Here is a 21,095-nt window from a genome sequence, read left to right on the forward strand (position 1 = left end):
TCCTAGGGCCTATACTATTTAACATCTTCATCAATGATGTAGACATTGGTGTCAGAAGTGGACTGGCCAAGTTCACTGATGACACCAAACTCTGGGGTAAATCATCCACATCTGAGGACAGGAGGGTGATCCAGGCAGATCTTAACAGGCTCAGGAAATGAGCGGATGAGAACCTGATGTTGTTTAACACCAAAAAATGCAAGGTTCTCCACCTTGGGAAGAAAAACCTGCAGGATGCTTACAGGCTCAGCAGTGCTATGCTGGCTAGCACTACAGATGAAAAGGACTTGGGGGTCATGATTGACCACAAGATGAATATGAGCCTTCAATGTGATGCTGCAGCTAGTAAAGCAAGCAAAATGCTGGTGCTTCTCAAGCAAATCCCAGGACATCATTCTCCCATTGTACTTGGCCTTGGTGAGGCCACAGGTGGAGTACTGCATCCAGTTTTGGGCTCCACAATTCAAAAATGATGTGGAGGAGCTTGAGAGAGTGCAGAGGAGAGCCACGTGCATGATCAGAGGTCAGGAAAACAGACCTTAGGATGAGAGGCTGAGCCATGGGACTCTTCAGCCTGGAAAAGTGCAGCCTCAGGGGTGATCTGGTGGTCACCTATAAGTTTATCAGGGGTGCTCACCAGGATATGGGGGAACGTCTGTTCACCGGAGCGTCCCAAGGGATGACAAGGTTGAACAGTCACAAACTCCTCCATGACCGTTTCAGGCTGGACATAAAGAAGAACTTCTTTACTGTCCAAGCCCCCAAGGTCTGGAATAGACTGCCGCCGGAGGTGGCTCAAGCACCCACTTTGAATGCCTTCAAGAAACATCTGGATGTTTATCTTGCTGGGATTCTATGATCCCTGCTGAATTCCTACCCCTGGGGCAGGGGCCTGGACTCAGTGGTCCTCCGGGGTCCCTTCCGGCCCTAATGTCTATGAATCTATGAAATCTGTAAGAGGTAGATTCAATTCCTTCCTCTGCCCGTGGGAATTTTAACTCACATTGTTCACTGCTGAGGAGAGTGTTCTACTCACCAAGCTATAGTGGACTGGGAAGAGTCCTTGCAATTTCTCTAGTTGATACTGATCTTTTTTTGTATAAAAAAGTAAGTGGCTGAATTTGATAAATGTTCAGCTGAAGATCTAAAGGTTGCAGGTTCATTCCCAAACTCAAGCAGGCCTCTCCACTTCTTTTAGTGCCTATGGGCACAGGTGGCTGAGGTGTGCTTGGATCTGTCCTGGACACATGGTAACCATGGTCTTAGACAACCTCTAGCAGAGACAACAGAGCTGATACCTTCACTGATTCTTCGAGGAGGGAGACAGATCAAGAGAGGATGAAGAGAGATGAGCCTGAGCCAAATTATTCAGTTTGAAAGGAAAACATTAAGATTTTGTATTATTGACAAAAATATGAACATGAGTCATGACAACCCTGACACCCAGAATAATCACCTCCTGTCCATCAAAACACTTGGGGTCTAGAACAATCCCCTCTCTCATTCTGACCTCCCCTGCCTCCTCCATTCCTCAACTCAAAATTATCCCCATGCCAAACATAGAGTCCAGAATATTCACCACTACCCTTTCCAAGCCCTTACTTTCACTCTAGTCTAAAATAAGATCCTGCTCTCACTTCTGAGTCCCAAATAATCCCTACCCACTCCCGGATTTAGTCATAGGTCTCCTCCACAGCATTCCATGTGCACTGGAGCCCAGAATAATCCCCTGCTTTTATAGCAACCTCCTCACTGCCTCCACAGCCCAGATAAATCTTTCCTTTCCCTCCCCACTACCATCCAGAATATTCCTCAATACCAGGTGTTACCTGGAGTGCAGAAAAAACCTTCCCTCTTTCCTAACACCTCCCTGGGCCCAAAATAATCCCTTTACTGCTTGGATGACAGCCACTGATGGCTGCATGTGAGAGCAACCTACATAACCTACAGTTGGAATACTGCATCCAGTTTTGGGTGCCACATTTTAAGAGGGATGTGGATAACTTGGAGAGGGTCCAGAGGAGGGCCACTCATATGGTTAAGGGCTTGCAGGACAAGCCCTGCGAGGAGAGACTAGGGCACCTGGACCACTTCAGCCTCCGCAACAGAAAGTTGAGAGGCGACCTTGTGGCTGCCTATAAATTCATCATGGGGGTGCAGAAGGGAATTGGTGAGGCTCTACTCACCAAGGTGCCTCTGGAGGTCACAAGTAATAATGGCCATAAGCTAGCAGGGAGCAGATTTAGACTGGACATTAGGAGGAACTTATTTACAGTTAGTGGCCAAAATCTGGAATGGGCTCCCAAGGGAGGTGGTGCTCTCCCCTACCCTGGGGATCTTCAAGAGGAGGTTGGATGGGCATCTGGCTGGGGTCAGCTGAACCCAGCACTCTTTCCTGCCTATACAGGGGGATGGACTCGATGATCTATTGAGGTCCCTTCCGACCCTAACATCTATGAATCTATAGGTAAAGAGCCCCAATATACTCAGTTCAGGGGTAACAAACACAGGGGCCAAGTCTTATATTGTTTAATTCCATCTTTTACCTATATGTCCTCTTGAACTTTGTCTCTCTATACATGTATTCAGATCACGTCAAAGAGACAGCCCAGTCTTTACACAGCCTTAGCCTGCCCTTTGGTTCTGTGCTCCTCAGTTCTGCAGGATTTAAGACACGTCTGCACGCATGTATTCTGACTAACTTTTCTTTGTTAAGCATGGTGAGGGATGTGAATTTAGGTTTTTACCTCACTTCATATGTTTGGCAAAATAACTCAGATTTACAAGATCCACTACTGCTGTCAGAGTAGGGGATGACCTAATCTTTGTGCACTCTTTGGCAGGGTATGAGATAAGACTGAAGAGCTGGAACCTCCTTAAACATGAAGAGTGTGAGCTCACACTTGGGGTCCTGTTCTTCTGTCCTGCTTCAGGTTGGGAGTTTTAACTGAGAGGAAAATGAATGAGAAGATCCTTAGAGCTCCTAGGGAAAACTGCAAAAAGTAAAGAACACTCCCTTGGCTAAGACTCACTTCATGCCAAACTATATGACTTCATGTCAGGAGCCAGACAGTTGAGGGGCAGCCACAATATTCAGTCCCCATGTAATAGGGCAGTCTGTCCATTTAAGGGGGAACAGCCAGCTGTTTGGAGAGCCCAGCTGAGCTGCATTTGGACAGACAAGAAGTGTCTCACTGGGGGCTTTAAAAAGCTCTCTGAAGAGCAAGCCAAAGGGAAAGGAAACTGAACAGCTGCAAGCTGAACAGCTTAGTGGCTAAACTGTGTTGGGGCCAGAGCCTAAGAGTTTCAGAGCCTCCTATTGCCCAGGATGGAGCAGAAGGGTTTGGTTTTGTTTGCTTGTTTGTTACTTTTAGTCTGTGTTTCATTTGGGAGGAGTGGCTAAGGGGCTCCTCAGGGTGTAAAACCCTACTGCAGCAGGCTAAGCAACCCTCTTACACCCAGTTTGTTTCCATTTCTTCTTGAAGGATTCTGAAGGGCTACCTGGAGGGATCAAGTGCTTCCTTGTTACAAACCATGCCACTTCTTTGTATCTGCGCAACCTCACTGAAGGGAGCTGGGAGCAGAGATATAGGGCAGAGGGAGAGAATCAGTAGATGGTACGGCTAATGGTGGGGAGTCATAGGCTGACAGAGGCATTTGCAGACCACTGGACCACCACCAAGTGCTGGTTGTAGACAGAGAATATTAGCACATATTGGCAGGATAACACTGATCTGGGAGGCTGGAAGGATTAGCAGTGGCTGCCAAACTTTTGTATGTAGCAGAGAACCTTTCTTGAACCCCTTGCTGAGCTTGCCCTTGTCCTTCAGCACCCTGACATGAGAGAGCTCCAAGAGTCAAGAAGCAAGTGGCAATTGTATTGAGGAAGTTGGCTTATTACTGTTCTGTAGGAAAACAGTTTGGTCAAGCAGCCCATGGCTGGGATTATCAACACTGAGGGGTGCAGAATCACCAGGCACATTTTCCTGCTGAGACTTGTGACTGTGCAAAGTTAAAGGGAATAACTGAGGGGCTTGAACTTATAAGATTCCAAATTGTGGTGGGACAACATGGGTGTTTCTACATGTGCTCCAGAAGTCAGGGGGCACTCTAATTAGAGTGGCAGCTGCTCTAATTAAAGTGCCCAGAGCATCTTGTATAGCAGCGTCCCTGTGTTTAAAACTGGCAGCAGGGTCCTTTTAACTAAAGCTCATTTGGCAAGCTCTAGTTAAAGGCCCCCTCCCCTCCCCATTTTTAAATGAGGGGATGCTGGTACACGAGACGCTACAGAATGCTGGAGTGTAGTGATTACCACACTCCAGCGGACTCAACTAATCCAGCCTGCTCTGATGCCCTGTAATTACAGTGCATTGGAGCAGCCTCGCTGCTTGTGTATAGGTGCCCCATGTCTATCCTACCCCACCATATAGTCTCCAAATACATTTATGAGAAGACATTTCAGTAGTGATACAGAGATTGGTAGACTGCAGGAGCTTTTACCAATATTAAAGCTGCGTGGTTGGAGGGGACACAGTTCACATTTAGGTACACAGGTCTCTTTGAAAAGTTCCAGGTGGGGACATTTGTTTTAGACCAACACATTTTTGCTGGCTTCCAGACAGCCCCGTATGAAGGGCCTCTCCTTACTGTTCTGCCAGTACTGTCATGAATACCAAGACAGCTTGGCTTTAGTATCTCAATCTGGGCTGTCTCAGCCACACTCACACCCTTTTAGACATCCCTCTTGCACCACTTCTCACTGCTCTGAGAACTCTTTGGGGGTGGGCATGGGGCTGTAATCAGACAATGCGGCTCTTCTTTCTACAGCACATGGGAGAACAGGAGCTCATGGGGTTTTGTAGTGTTGTGGAAGCTGCTTAATACCTCTTGCCTAGATAACTGGCAGGTTATGGTTGGAGCTGCTTTCTGCCCTTTCCATCAGCTGAAGTTTGGGAAAGAAAGACTCTGCATAAGCCTTTTCCTCCAGGAAAGTCAGGATTGGACACTGACCTGCTAGCCATTTGTCATTGCTATGGAAATGGGTTTGCTTTGATTTTAATAAATTACATGCTTTTATACAGTAAGGTTTGTACTATGATCCAGGATTGGGATGAGGGTGAGGCCCTGGTTTATATTGTGAGGACAAATTGGAATGAGGGAGGTTGAGGTTTTTGTCTTTGCTACAGCTTGGCGGTAGTAGTGTTGAGGGGCTGGTAATACACCACAGCTGGGGATTCCTCTGTGATGGCTGATGTCCACTAATGTGTTTGCACTGCTGAGTCCTGTTCCACTCTTTCCTACCCCTGTTACTGTAGTGTAGGCAGAACAGGCCTCACTGTGGTTATTTTAGCTTGTACTCTGATCTCCAGAAAAGAGATCATACTTTAGAGCAGATCTTCAGAGAAAAATAAATCTCATAGAAGTACATTAATGTGTCGTAAAGCCAAGCACTAAAAACCTAGGAAACAGCAGAACTAAAATTACTTGTGCATCCTTAATTCACCATTCTTGTGTGTACATTATGATAATAGTCTATAATTACAAAGGCTATTCTCCCTATTTGTCAGCTGTGTAGAACTGTGACATCCTTACCTCTCGCTCTTCACAGTACAGAGAGAGAAGATCCTGGGAGACTTTCGGTGGAAGAACTGGCAGTGCTTAGAGGATGCTCAGGGTATAAGGTACCCGAGGTGGTTTCCCCCATTTTCCCCCTCTTGAAAACAACTTCCTCCATTCTGCATCCCCATCACCTTTTTAAGTCTTATTCTTTGTTCTGTCCGTGTTCAGGTTCTGCTATATTCTCTGCCCCCATTGCTACCCCTCTCCATTACTAGCTGCCACTGCATCTGCTCATTGGGTCTGCCTCCTGGCCAGTCAATTCACCTGGACCAGGTACTACTGTGTCCTCTCGTGCCCATCAGGGGGAATTGCAGCCCACAGCCTACCAGAATGTGAGAGGTTCCAGTCAGGCTTTGGGAATGCTTCACTCTTATATTTGGCGTTTTACTTCTGATAGACCTGAAGCTGGAGTAGAATCCAGCTGACCGGGAGCATCTCCACAAGATGCTTTGCTGCACAGTAGAGCTAATTTGTGCAGTAAGAATCCTCACCTACATGTGTAGATGCTTACTGCACAGTAATTGGCTCTAATGTGGAGTGAATTTGCTACCTGCAAATGCAAGTAGCAAACTTACTCATGATTAGTAACTATGCAGAAGCACACCTGTAGATGTATGACCAGGAGCAAATGTGCTCCTGGTAGCCAGGCAGCAGGAGGTAGAAGATCTCTCTCTGACCCTGGGAGCTACCTGCTGCTGGGGCAGACTTTGCCACCTGAGCCCGAGTGGGGACAATGTGCCCCATCCCTGGCAGCAGGGAATTCCCAGCCCCCATTCTACAATTGCAGGATGGAGCTGGGAGATCCTTATCTCCCAACACAAGTCTTGTGGTTACAGGACTCAGGTGGGAGATTCTTACTTCCCAGCACAAATCCTATTGCCTCAGGGCCCAGGGTGGGAGACCCTCATCTCCCAGCACCAGCTCAGCAGTTGCACGGCTGGCACTGGGAGATCCTAAACTTCCAGCCTGAGTCCTGTGGCCACAGGACCAGGAGATTCTTATCTTCCAGCCTGCGCCCCATGGTTGCGGGACCCAGGCTGAGAGAGCCTTATTTTCCAGAGTCAGCTTCTCGGTTGTGGGGCTGGTGTTGGAAGATAAGGATCTCTCAGCCTGGGTTTTGCAACTGTGGGGCTTGGCCTGGGAGACAAGGATCTCCCAGCCTCACTGTCATGGAGCAGGGGCTGGGAGCTGCTGGGGCAGGGGGACATTGTTCCCCTTGGGCCAGTGGTGGAGCATGCCTTGGTAGCAGACAGCTCCTGGGAGCCGGGAGCAATGTGCCAGGCCCTGCCAGGAGACAGCTGTCTCCTGGCCCTTGGGCTAGCAGCCAGGGGGAACCTAGTGCTCCCTCTGACTGCTGCAGGGGCCAGTTGCAGGGCTATAGAGAGTTGGAGCAGTCTGCTGCTAGGAACAGCAAATCTGTTCCCACTTCCTTGCATGTGTAGACACGTGCCTAGGAGCATTTACTCTCAAGTAGTTTACTGGAGAATAAACTGCTCCAGGATCTTTTGCACATGTAGGCGCTCCCACTGTCTCTGAACTGCATTGACAGGCTAGGACCATAGGCATGAGAAGCTGCAGTATCTTCTCTGTCTGACAAAAGTTGGGTATTGGAACTGTCTGGACAGTTTGAGTTGTTGGTAGGTCGTGTGTATCGTGAAGAGGGATATAATGGTACCAGATGATTGAGTCTATTTTGGATTGTTGCAAAAATTTAATACTAAGGCTATATATTTTGGACAAGACAGGCCATTATGTTTCCTTCCAGGTGCATGCCCTGCCTGGGAAAGTTTTTGATGCTTCACTGAAGAATTAATACTAAAATCTAGGCCATTGGGTTTTGAGTTACTCCCACTAATGAAGAAGAGAGGGTAGATTTGCACCTTGCAGACTAACTCAGAGGAGCATAGCATACACTTTGGTAAACAACAGGTTGATTTAATCAGTCTATCAGGTGCAAACCTACCCTACATTTTGGCTGACTGCAGACTACCACATCTAACTACCTCTCTCTTAACTAATGATCAAGGATCCTGGTTTTCCCTGATAAAGAACTGCAAATTCTCTGATATCCCACCCCCCATCTGTAATTAAAATTAAAGGACCCCACAGTTCCCCCCCGCCGGCCCTGCTGATGCCCCTTACTCCCCCCCCCCCCACCTACCAAGCTCTACTGCTGCCCACAGTGCATGTGCAAGGGAAGTGTTGCCAGGGCACTGTGGAGTTTGTAGCAGCACGCAGCTTTCCTGTGCAGCCCTGCTGTGTCCTGCTGCGCTGGGTTGCACATGCTGTGCTGTGGAGGCCCGAGGGGAGGGCAGCAGGGCAGGGAGCACGAGCCGGAAGCGCATACCTGTCCCACCCCCGCCCCATACACAGATTGGGGGACGCAGGTCCCCCCTGCCCTCCAGAGTGCATACTGTGGTGGGGAACCAGCCCCACCCCCGGAAAAAGCCACCTGCAGCTCATCCCACTCAGGCTGTGAGGCTCCACATTGCGGCCCTGGGCCCCAAGCCCCACACACTGCCCAGCAGGGCAGCAGCCCCAGCCCCAGCCCCAGCCCTGTCCAACTTCCTCCCTATGGGGGCCTCCATCCCTCCCTGCACTTACCTGCATGAGGTGCTGTCCAAGCTGCCTGGGGCTGTGTGCATGTACATAGTGCCCTCTGCCTGACAGCCCTCCTCCTGCTCCTTCCCAGCCTTCAGAGGGCTTGTTCTAAAACTACAAAATCTGTGGGTTTCTCTGCTAAAATGAAAAAGCCACATTTTACTCTAGCAAAGCAGCAAATCTGCAGTTTACTCTGTTTTTCCATGAGAAATGGAAAACCTGGATCCCTGCAAATGACCCACAGCCAAGGAATGAAAGTCTTTTTCTACAGGGATTTGCAAGATAACATAAGCACTGAGGTGGGGGCTGTATTTAAGAGAGGATCCTGCTCTTTGCAAGCGACAACATATTACCACACATGCAGACTTGCAGGAGAGACTTTACATAGCTCTAAATGCTGATGGGTCACAGAAGGGCTGAGTCCAGGCTAGGTGAAGGTTGCTGCACCTCAACCTAGTTATTTTCAAAGACCCATCACCTTTAAAGCAACTGAGAATAAAGTTGATGTGGTTAAAAAAGTTCTTTGCTCTTCTGCCACGTTATCTCAGGAGGAGTTCAACTAGTGAGCTGAAAATGCCCATAGTTGAAGAGCCCTGTGCATAAATGAATGTGAATCTTGAGGGAGCAGTTAGGTACTACTTTTCTGGTCTTTTTGGAAAAAGTAGTGAGGGGCAGGAAACATGAACAGCTTCAAGATGGAGGTAAATAAGTTTACAGATGGAGTAATACAGTAAGGGCAGGACTTGTATCAGAAGCCAGTGCAGTGGCTTGTGGATTCAATAATTTGGTATCTGTTTGACGAGGTTTGCTATTTGAGAGCTGTTTGGTAATCCCACTCTAGCAGCTTCTGCTGTAAGGAGCCAGGAAGAAATCCTGTCTCCCAGGAGTGCATCATTTGGCTTCTGGTCCTTTTTTTGTCTTAGTCTGAAGCACTGGATGTTTGGCTAGGCCAGGAAGGTGTGCCACTGCTTTTGCTTAGGGAAGTTTTCAGGTTCTGGGCTGGAGGGTCTTGCTCATATGCTCAGGGTAAAATTGATTGCTGGATTTGGGTCCAGAAAAGGATCTTCCCCTACGCCTGGGCAAGACCCTGGGGAGTTTGTCTTTTGCAGTAGTACAGGGGACATGCTTCACTTTCTAGAATCACCTGGGTACGATTTCCAGCTTAACACATCTCCTGCCATTGCGGCCAAGGCATCTGTAGCACCTTGAGAGAGGTCAGAGTGAACAATGCTGTAGATCCTTCTTAACCGAGGTTACCTGCCAAGGCCACGGCCTGGCCTGCGGCATCCCACCGCGCAGCGAGCAAGGCCGGATCTCGCTGCTTCCGCGGGTGACTGAGCACGGTGCAGACCGCGCGGGCCGGGAGTCGCAGGCGGGCAACAGCCCCGAGGCTCCGACCTGGATCCAGGGGAGAAGCGCGGCTAAGACCGCCCCCACCCCTCGGGGACAGGCCGGCGCTGCGCTGCGGGCGGTCACGGCGGGGGCGGGGCTTGGGGGCGGGGCTGGCCGCTTCAGCCGCGCCCCGCGTGCCCGGGGCCTGCGCTGTCGCCATGGAGACGGGTCCGGCGGCCTGACGCAGAGCGGGAGCCTGCAGCTGCCGGCCCGGCCTCGGCGCCGCCGCCCGGTATGAGGCAGGAGCGGGGCCGCGCGGAGCCGCCGCTGAGGGGAGAAGGTGAGGAGCGGTCCGGGGGGAGCGGCGGCCCGGTTGCCCCTCGGTCGCCAGGAGCGGCGGGGCCCGGCAGCGCCGCTTTTGGACTCCAGGTTCCGGCGCCTGGGCCGAGCCGGGCCGGGTCGGGCCGCTCCGTTGGTCCTGTCGGCTCAGGGGTTACGAGGCGGCCCCGGATCCTTCCGCGTCACCGCTTCCCGCCGCGGGCCCTGGACGGCGGAGCCTTTTCTCCTGGTGCCGCTGTCCCGGCACGAGCCCGGGCGGTCTCGCAGGCCCAGACCGGAAAAGCAGCTGGGGTTGGGCCGGGGCCGGGGGCGCTTCGCCCACGGCAGCGCCCGTGAAGTACATGAGAAGTATCCGAATGAGCATCTTACCAGCGACCTGCGGCGGCTGATCCGAGTCGGTGGTCGTGTTGCAGCCAATATGTCCGGCTCCTCTCTTGAAGCTTTGCACTTGGCTGCACTGTGGGTGTGTCTTTTTGTGCCATTAATGCACCTTAAGGTGACTGAGTATTAAAATAAGGCACGGTAAATTGTGCTTGGGAAGACATCTGCACATGCACTGGTATCAGAAGCAAATTTGCTTCCGGTGGGAGCAGTTGAGTCTAGGGCAGCTTCTGCCCTGCTGCCCTGCTCTGGCCCCTGCAGTTGCTGTGGGGGGAGCTCCAGGCTTCGCTGTCAGCCCTGCACTGGCAGGGGGCACAGGATTCGGGCCTGGACTCTGGAGAGAAGGGGTGAGCTGTCCTGGAGCAGGGGACAGCTCCCAGCCTGGCTCTGAGGCACAGGCTTGGGGTGATGCCCCGTGGCTGAGCAGCAGCAGCAGCACCCTGAAATCTCCCTTTGCTTTGCTTGTTGAGGAGACGGGAAATCTCTGTCCCTGGTCCCAGGGCTGCTAAGCTCCCAGCTCCTCAGGTGGGGAGCAGGTGCCAGCTTGGGCATACACTGCATGGCAAGAGCAGAAGTGAGAGGATGGGGACTGTCCCTGGCCTGGCACTGTGGGGACAGAGAGCTGCCCCCTCCTGGTGCTTCTCAGCTCCTGGCTCTTTGGGGGAGCCAGAAACCAGGCAGCACTGGGACCAGGAACAGAGAGCTCTTCATCCCCAAGCAAGCAAAGTGAGGAGAGAGCTCAGGGCATTGCTGCTGCTTGGCCACAGGGCATCACTTCAAGCCAGCACCATGGAGCTGAGCTATGATTTTGAACTCCACAGGAGAGTCACGGGTACCTCCCCTTGTCCCCTCTGGCCCTCTGCTGTCTAGGCTGACTGGAAGCAAATTGCAGTACTATGCAATAGCTAATATATGGTTAATCTAGTACTTCTATTTCTTTGGTACTAGAGATGTGCACATTAGCCTACTTTATTGTCCAGTAAGTCTTGCGCACATGTGGATGATGATGCTTTACTGTGCATTGGGTTAGTCTAATGCGCAGTGAAGCATCTCATGTAGATGTGTCTAGTAACAGTTTGAATGGGCCCCTGCTTCCCAAGTAATCTGGATCACTCCCTGCTTACTGCTCAGCCCAGGTTCATGTCTTTTAATGATTTGACAGGTTTCTAGATCATCAGTTGAAAAATGTTGAACAGTCTTGGGCCAAATACAGATCTGTGGAGTTAACTGCTATAAATACCACCATTAAATATTGACTTCCCACTAACAAGTACTTTTTAACTGTCACCTAGCCAAGTATTCATTCATTCATTCCTTCAGTGTATGTCTATTACAATTCCATAGTACTAATATTTCAGTCAGAATATCAAGAAGGAGTAGTTCAAGTTAGTAAGTGCTAGGTAATTTTGGAATATTTGTACTTAAGAAATGAGGAATAGCAAGCCAGATCTTTATTATTATTTTTCTTAATGCCCATTCAGGTATAAAATTTCCCACTGCTTAAGTCACAAGAGGTTCTTTGGCATAATATAGAGGACACCTAATGATTAATTATATTATTATTAGAGGAGAGAGAAGAGTGATCCCTCCACAATCATTAAAGAATAGTTAGTTCTAGTTTTCATCTCTGGCGAACTTTTCACAAAGGTAACACTCTCAGAGTGCTTCTGGGATTATTCTCTTTTTGGCAGAAGATGAAAGTATCTTATTTTGAAAACTACTAGCAAGTCCTAGTTCAGTGCATCCTTGGTAACTCAACAGTAGGAGAATACATTTCATTTAAGGATAGTGAACAGGCCAGAATGAATCACTGTAACCCAACCAAGTAAAATGTTTAATTTTGGTTACTTAAAAGAAGGCATTCAAGGACCTGTCTTAAGGCAGGCATTGATGAGTAATAAGAATCATCAGTTCAAGTTAAATCTGCTTTTCCTCCCTGTTTATTAAAGCTACCATGCATCTCTCCTGGGATGCACTAAATTCTTTTGCTGGTTAACAAGATAAGCCTTCTGTTGTAAGTTGCAACATCCTTTCAATATCTCATTGAAATTGTTATAAGAAAAACTTAAGCAGGGCTGTGACAAACTCACTTTTCATAGATTCATAGATTCATAGATGTTAGGGTTGGAAGGGACCTCAATAGATCATCGAGTCTGACCCCTGTATAGGCAGGAAAGAGTGCTGGGTTCTCAGATGACCCCAGCCAGATGCCTTCAACCTCCTCTTGAAGATCCCCAGGGTAGAGGAGAGCACCACCTCCCTTGGGAGCCCATTCCAGATTTTGGCCACTCTAACTGTAAAGAAGTTCCTCCTAATGTCCAGTCTAAATCTGCTCCCTGCTAGCTTATGGCCATTATTTCTTGTGACCTCCAGAGGCACCTTGGTGAGTAGAGCCTCACCAATTCCCTTCTGCGCCCCCACGATGAATTTATAGGCAGCCACAAGGTCGCCTCTCAACCTTCTGTTGCAGAGGCTGAAGAGGTCCAGGTGCCCTAGTCTCTCCTTGTAGGGCTTGTCCTGCAAGCCCTTAACCATAGGAGTGGCCCTTCTCTGGACCCTCTCCAGGTTATCCACATCCCTCTTGAAGTGTGGAGCCCAAAACTGGATGCAGTATTCCAGCTGCGGTCTGACTAGTGCCCAACAGAGGGAAAGTATCACCTCCTTGGTTTTGTTTGTTATGCACCCACTGATGCATGATAAAGTGGCCTTAGCTTTGCTGATGACTTCATCACACTGATGACTCATGTTCATCTTGGAGTACACTAGGACTCCTAGATCCCTTTCCTCTTCCATGCTGCCAAGGAGGTCATTTCCTAGGCAGTAGGTGTGTTGGATATTTTTCCTCCCTAGGTGCAGCACTTTGCATTTCTCCTTGTTAAATTGCATTCTGTTGTTTTCTGTCCATTTGTCCAACCTGTCCAGGTCTGCCTGTAGTTGTTCCCTGCCCTCCAGTGTGTCTACTTCTCCCCACAGTTTTGTATCATCCACAAACTTGGACAGAATACACTTCACTCCCTCATCCAAGTCACTGATGAAGACATTGAAGAGTATCGGTCCAAGGACTGAGCCCTGTGGGACCCCACTGCCCACGTCCTTCCAGGTTGATACCAACCCATCCACCACCACTCTCTGGGTATGACCCTTTTGTTGAAATCTTGATAATGTACAGGTTTCCCATGCTTTATGTGGTACATGCGGTACTGGAAAACTGTGCATAAAGGGAACACAGTTTATAAGCTAACAAATAGGTATACAGTCCCATGGCAGTGAGGGAGGGAGTGGGGCTAAGGCTAGGGAAAGGGTGGGGGGAGGGGCACAGTGCAGCCCAGTAGCTGCAGGCAGGTGGCGTCAGCTGCTCCTGGGACTGCAGAGGAAACTGCTGGTGGGTGCATGGCGCAGGATGGGGATGTGGGGGGCATGGCTCTTGCTGTTATGCTCACCCCAGGAGGGCTGTGGACTGGGGGATTGCACCAGGCTCTTTCTGGGGGACGTGTGCCCCTGGATCTGTGTGTGGGCTGGGGCTGGTGGCGGCACCAGACTGTTCCCGGAAGGGGTTTGGGCCACACTGTGCTCTGGGTGGGTGGTGGTGGCCCTAGAAGAGGAAGTTTCATAGATTTCATACACATTAGGGCTGGAAGGGACCTTGGAAGATCATCGAGTCCAGCCCCCCACTCAAAGGTCATAGGATCCCAGCGAGATAAGCATCCAGTTTGCTCTTGAAGGTGTTCAATGTAGGTGCTTGAACCACCTCTGATGGCAGGCTATTCCAAACCTTGGGGGCTCAGACAGTAAAGAAATTCTTCCTTATGTCCAGCCTGAAATGGTCTTGCAGTAGTTTATAACCGTTTGACCTCATCATCCCTTGGGGTGCTCTGGTGAACAAACGTTCCCCCAGGTCCTGGTGGTCACCCCGATAAACTTATAGGTGGCCATCAGATCACCCCTGAGCCTGCACTTTTCCAAGCTAAAGAGCCCCATGGCTCTCAGCCTGTCGTCATAAGGTCTGTTTTCCTGACCTCTGATCATGTACGTAGCTCTTCTCTGGACTCTCTCAAGCTCCTCCACATCCTTTTTGAATTGTGGAGCCCAAAACTGGACGCAGTACTCCAGCTGCGGCCTCACCAAGGCCAAGTAGAAGGGGAGAACGATGTCTCAGGATTTGCTTGAGAAGCATCTATGGATGCAAGCCAGCATTTTGGTCACTGTACTAGCCACAGCATCACATTGCAGGCTCATGTTCATCTTGTGGTCAATGATGACCCCCAAATCTCTTCCATAGTGCTAGCCAGCATAGCACTGCCGAGCCTATAAGGATGCTGCAGGTTTTTCTTCCCAAGACGGAGAACCTTGCATTTTTCAGCATTAAACATCATCAGGTTCTTGTCTGCCCATTTGCTGAGCCTGTCCAGGTCAGCCTGGATCGCCCTCCTGTCTTCTGGTGTGGATGCTTTGCCCCAAAGTTTGGTGTCATTGGCGAACTTGGCCAGTCCACTTCTGACTCCAATGTCCTCATCATTAATGAAGAAAGTGAACAATATGAGTTCAAGGACAGAGCCTTGGGGGACTCCACTGGTCACAGGGCACCATGATGATTGACTTCCGTCAATTACCACCCTCTGGGTCTGACCACGGAGCCAGTATCCGAGCTGATCATGGTGGACCCAAGGCCACAATTGACCAGTTTTACCAAGAGGTGATTATGGGATACCAGGTCAAAGGCTTTTTTGAAGTCAAGATATTTTACATCAATCTCTTCTCCTTTGTCCAGATGATAGGTCACCTGGTCATAGAAGGTAATGAGATTGGTCAAGCAAGACCTACCTGCAACAAACCCATGCTGGCTATCCCTCAGGATGTTGGCATCTGCCAGTCCATTAAGGATGGCCTCTTTAATAAACTTTTCTAAGACTTTCCCTGGGATAGAAGTCAGGCTGATGGGCCCATAGTTAGCCGGATCCACTTTCCTTTCTTTCTTGAAGATAAGCACCACATTGTCCTTCTTACAGTCTTCAGGTACTACACCAGGAGTTTCAAAGATCTGTGCCAGAGGCTGGACTATGATGCTCGCCAGGTCCTTGAGTACCCTGGGGTGTAGATTGTCAGGGCCAGCTGATTTGAAGGTATCCAGCCTCTCAAGGTGTTCTTTCATGAGGTCAGCATTAATGGAGGGCAGGGGATCTCCCTCACCAGGACCTCCCTGTCCCGTGGTGGGTATGGGCGTCCCATGGGACTGATGAAAGACAGACACAAAGTACCCAGGTTGGGGCGATGGTGAATTTTGGGGTGGCTGCAGCCTCCCTCCCAGCACCGCTGCCACCAGCCCCAAGCACAGCATGGCCCAAACCCCCACCAGGAACAGCCTGGTGCTGCCACTGGCCCCAGCCTGCAGTGGCAGCCTGCCCTCATCCTGTGCACAGATCCGGGGGTACACCTCTCCCCAGGAAGAGCATGGCACAGGCCCAGCCTGCAGCCCCCTCGGGGTGTATGTAGAAGCAAGAGCGGTGTGTCCCCTGTCCTGCACCCCGCACCCACTGACAGTTCCTTTCACTTTGCTCCCTGCTGCAGCCCCAGGAGTGGCCGACACCACCTGCCTAGAGCCGCTCTGCTGCACTGTGCCCCTCCCCCCACCCCTTCCCCTGCACCCCTTCCCCTGCAGACTTACCTCATAAGTCTGCAGGGGAACGGGAATTTTGGGTGTAAAATGGGTCACCACATAATTTTAGGTGTAAAAAGGGTCACAGCATAAGAGCAAATTCGCATATAAAACCTGTATATGGAGAAAATGTAGTGCTGAGCTGAAAGGTGGCTTCTTCTGGATACTTTATTGGGGCTTATTTGCTGTCTTGCTGCCCTTACTTGCTTGAAAGAGAAGGTGCTGAGACAAGAAAAATGCTGGAGGATGAATGCTATTGAAGATGATAGATGGGAGCAGTGTGTGCTGTTTGTTTAATTTAGAGACTAATATTCTTCTTTGATAGTTAAATCCAGACATACATTAAAGTAGGTGTCTGGGGAAACAATTATATTCTTTTTTTTCTTTTTCTTTTTTTGGCTTAACAACCTCATGGGTTGAATCATGGGTTTAGTCTGGATAGAATCTTCAGAATCTGAATTTGCTGCTCTTCCGTGTATACATGCTAGTGGGGTAAATGTCTTTTTCTTGTGTGGAAGTTTGGAATTTTAACTCTTTCCTGTATTTAAACCTTTTTTCAAGAGTCCTTTAATTTTATTCAGAGGTGAAATTGTTGAGATAAGTTGAAACGTTTTGACATGAGTCATAGTTTAAAAAAAGGTGTTTTTAAATGTACGTAATTCTTTGAAGTCTTTACCTTAAATAATGTTCAAAGGAGGCAATAACTCCTCATAACATTTTTTTGTGAACTAACCTTTGAGGATTTGATTGGAAGGATGCTAAAGCACTGCCAGATAGCAAATACAAAAACCATTTTTTAAAGACTTATAGTTTTCATGAAACTGGAGGCAAAGCCTACTCCATGCTTAGGAAAAATTACCCAAACTGCCAAATAACAAAACCTTGCTGGCATTGGCTGAAATATTAGAAAACTTTCAGAGAGTAGGTTGGGATGTGGATAAAAATGAGCTGCAGTTTATAGCTCATGGAAGATTGAAACAATGCTAATAAATTTAAAGGAAGGATTTTGCATGTGTGTCAGGATTTGCTTCAGCTTCTGTTATTTAGAAGGCTTGAAATTTAGAATCCCACCTCTTGGGAGTTGTGCCAGGGTCAGTTAATTGCCTTCAAGTTTTTGCCCCCAGTTGCAAGAATCTGGCAAGATTTAGATCCAGTTCACCTTTACCAACAGGGTTCTCAGTAGCAGTAGTGAAATCCATCACTCATCATCTTTTCTCAGTAGCAGCATTGACATCTAGCAAGTTTTCTGAACAACTGTAAGATCTAGAAGTTAATTTTAAAATTAAAATTCTACAGAAACTGCAGGCCTTACCTAGAAAGCTAAGTTTATTCCACCCTCTGTTCTTGTGCATATTTTTCATGTGCTGTTCTATTAACATTAGAGGTTGAAACAGTTCCCGAAAGGTTTAAAGCAGAGGTGGGCAATTATTTTGGGCTTACTGAGTTTTGGCAAGCCATCAAATGCCATGTGATAGGCAGCCGGGGCAGATAAATATTAATTTTCTAAATGTTTTAGGGGCCCCGCGGGCCGGATAGAATGGCCTGGCAGGCTGCATCCGACCCATGGGCTGCATTTTGGCCACCCCTGGTTTATAGTATGCTACGATCATGAGTGATAAATCTTGGATTAGGATTGCACACCAAAAAAAAGTTCCAATGGATTATAGCTTCATCAGCTCCAATATTTCGTTCTCTTCAGTGGTCAACTGAGGTGCGACAGAGAGATCTCTGCAAAACCTAAAAGTGATTCATTCAGTGAGTAGGGAAGGTAACTTTGCAGCCATCTTTGTGCTTAACTGCTATTGCTGCCCTTCTGGACTGAGTTGTCAGCGATGTTAATCCCTGAGAGACTGTGGGGTTGTTTTAATATCCTGGAACACTGGGCTAGACTGATAATGCCCTATCCTGAATTTGTCAACTGGGATTAAAAATAACATCGAAATTAAGGGCTGGAAAGGACCTTGAAAGATCATCAAGTCCAACCCCCCCTGCCTTAAGCAGGAATACTGCTGAGATCAAATGATCCCAACAAGGTGTCTGTCCAGTCTCCTCTTGAAGACTTCCAAGGCTGGGGACTGCACTACCTACTTGGTAAGTCTATTCCAGTTTCTGGTCTCCCTTATCAGTCATTTATTGATCATAGGAGACGAGGTTGGTCAGACACGACCTGCCCACAATGAAACCATGTTGCCTATCCTTTAGCATCGTGCCTTCTGCCAGTTGCTCACAAATGGACTTAATTTTTTCCAAAATTTTACCTGATAGCGTGGTCAAACTGACTGGCCTATAGTTTTCCAGGTCCTCCTTCCTCCCCTTAAAGATTGGCACCACACTGGCCTTTTTCCAGTCTTTTGGGACCTCTCCCAAGCACCATGAGTCTTCAGATACCTTCACCAGTGGTCCCACAGTGACTCCAGCCAATTCCCTCAGTACTCGCGGGTGTAGTCCATCCAACCCTGCTGACCTGAAGACATTCAGCCACTCCAAGTGCTCCCTCACCAGTTCGACACTGACCATTGGTTAGCAATTGCACCCTCCCCCTCCCCCATCATCCATCCAGTATCCAACCGGGCAGGTGACCACCATTTGTGTGCAGGAACACCATCACAAAGTATTCATTACTGACTGGAGGAAGCGTGTTCAATATAAATCTTTTGTTACAGTGAAAACTGGAGAAACAAGTTCTAAAATGAGAGCTAGTTAAATAAACTACAGAAGCTAAAAAATAGCTTTTAGAAATCCCTGTCATGTTTTGTGAGCTTCTAATGTCTGAGTAGTGCTCTTGTCTTTCTGAGTAAGAACTGCCATTGTACTAATATTTTTCTAGCAGAAAATCTGGTGGGGTGGCTTTCTAAAAAGCAGCTTGGTTTTTCTCAGTAATGTATTCAAGTGACTTTCAGAACTCCTGTATAATAAGTTTTTTGTTGTGTTAGTAAAATTTGCATAGAATGATTGACCAGTTTTTTTTATTTCCCTAAATAATTTAATTAAGCTTATTTTGCAACAAATGTTGGATATCTTCTGCATTTCAAAAATGAGTAGGGGTGACAGGAGGCTAAACGTTAGTCACAACCAGCTTTCTACTCTCAAAGCAGTTTCTTCACACTGTGGCTCCTTCAGCTTGCTTTAGACAACTGATTTTCAATTAGGGTGCCTCAGCAACTTAGGATGCAAAGAGATCCTTCTAAGAGTCCCATGGGGTGCTACATATTAGTGTTGCTAATATATATCACCTATATGTAATTTATAAGATAAACCCCAGGATTTCAAATAGGAATCCATATTGTCCAAAATATTCTGATGTGTTGTGATTTTTTTTCATTTAAAGTTGCCTCATATTTTTTCATTAGAAGCTCGTCTCTTCAGTTTCTTAAAACTTAGCTGAACTTTATGGTTATAGACAGACTGAACAATTACTCATGTATTTACCTGAATCCAAGGTGACTTTGAATTAAAGACAATCCCCTCTGCCTCCCTCCCCAAGTATGAGATTCTATACATGGCAAATTTATAAATTGTTACAATTTTCCATGTAAGTAATCTAATTATTGGATAGCTGTCTTAAATTTGTCCCCCTCCCTACTGCTACAACAGGGAAAGCAGTGGTAGTGGGGCAGAAATGAGGGAAGCAAGCAGCCTAACCCCTGCCTCTTGCTTCCCCCTCTGCCACCTGCCTCCTTTATGGTGCCTGTACTCCCTGCCACCTATCCCGTCATGCCTGCACCCTGTAGTGCCTGTGCTCTTGTTGCAAGCTCCCTCCAGCATCCTCTTCTCCCCCAGAAGCCTCTACTCTCCCCCAGCTCTTACGGTCAGTGGCAGCTCCAGCGCAGGGCATGGAACACAATGCTATTATACTGGAGGCAGCTCTGGCCCAGGATGCCAGAGCTGCTGCCACTGTTGCTGCATGGCTAGGCCAGGGCTAGAGCTATCATGACCTCCATGCTTGGGGGCTGGAATGAGGCTGGAGCTGCCACTGACAGTAAGTGGTGGGGAAAGCGTGGGGTAGAGGCTATGGGAGCTGGAGGCAGGCAGGTAGGAGGGGCGGAGGCCAGCCAGAGAGGGGGGCAGGCAGCTGCTGCAGCTCCCACTCTGGCCCTGATCCAGGCTCACGGCTGAAGGCAGAGTTGCAGCAGCTGCCTGCTCTTCTACCCACCTCCCACTCACTTGTATTCAAATCCAAGATGAGGGGCCTTTTTCCCTCTTGTTGAATGGAAGGGGGAAAACCTCATATTGGATTTAAGTAAATATGGTATCACATGATGCTGATATGAACTACTATAATATAACTGGTAACTATGTATGCTTCTGTTTCATTCAAGATTAAAGTTACAACAATTTACCTAACTTAGAATCATAGAAAAGTAGGGTTGGAAAGGATCTCAGGAGGTCATCTAGTCCAGCCCCTTGCTAAAAGCAGAACCAGCCGCAATTATATCATCCCAGCCAAACTATATCATCCCAGCATGCAATTTATGTGCTACAGGAGCACACAGATATACTACTAGTTAGATTCTAAGGACTAATATGTGCTCTTGAGTAGTAGCTCTCCCCTTTGAAAGTGGTTTGTCCAGGCTGACATTTCCCATGCTGGCTGCAATGTTCCCTCTAAGGAGCAGCAGTCCATGAGTGCGCTGCCTCAGTCCGTGAGTGCACTACCTCTATCCAGCATGGGACACTTACCGAAGGGGGTTGAGGGCCAGGGGCTGGGCCCAGGAACTGGGGGCTGGAGGCTGGCGCCGGGGGCCAGGGGCTGGGGCTGGGAGCCGAGGGCCAGGGGCTGGAGCTGGAGCCTGGCAAGGGCTCCCCCAGCTCCGGGGAAGTGCTCCATTCCCCCGCATCAGCAGCAGTTCTTCCCTGAGGTGAGGCAAGGCAGGGATGGAGGCTGGGGCGGGGGGCTGACATGGGCTCCTCCAGCTCTGGGGAAGTGCTTCACTCCCCAGCCCTGATGTGGGGGAGCGGAGCACTTAGTTTCATAGTTTCTAGGGTCGGAAGGGACCTGAGTAGATCATCTAGTCCAACCCCCTACCATGGCAGGAAAGATTACTGGGGTGAAACGACCCCAGCAAGGTGTTCATCTAACCTCCTCTTAAAGAACCCCAGGGTAGGGGCCAGCACCACTTCTCTTGTAAGTTGGTTCCAGAACCTAGCCGCCCTGACCGTGAAGTAGCGC

At 48.8% G+C, this 21,095-nt stretch overlaps 1 protein-coding gene across 8 annotated transcripts in view; it reads left to right on the forward strand.

The window, feature by feature from the left end:
- Positions 1 to 9,475: 9,475 nt before the first annotated feature.
- The window catches only part of ZDHHC1 (zDHHC palmitoyltransferase 1), a 55,367-nt gene continuing 43,747 nt past the window's right edge, over positions 9,476 to 21,095 (forward strand). Inside the window, exons 1-2 of one of the 8 annotated variants that reach the window (XM_090062836.1) lie at positions 9,476 to 9,892; positions 13,195 to 13,405. In XM_090062836.1, the coding sequence (XP_089918962.1) occupies positions 13,304 to 13,405 (102 nt within the window). In that variant the 5' untranslated portion in view covers positions 9,476 to 9,892; positions 13,195 to 13,303. Of the gene's footprint in view, positions 9,893 to 10,206; positions 10,388 to 13,194; positions 13,406 to 21,095 lie in introns of those variants that run through there. The other 7 variants (XM_090062838.1, XM_090062834.1, XM_090062835.1 and 4 more) reach the window with 7 other exon arrangements.

The sequence above is a fragment of the Crocodylus siamensis genome, chromosome 9 (assembly GCF_052110815.1).
Source record: "Crocodylus siamensis isolate JL-2025a chromosome 9, ASM5211081v1, whole genome shotgun sequence".
Lineage (NCBI taxonomy): Eukaryota > Metazoa > Chordata > Crocodylia > Crocodylidae > Crocodylus > Crocodylus siamensis.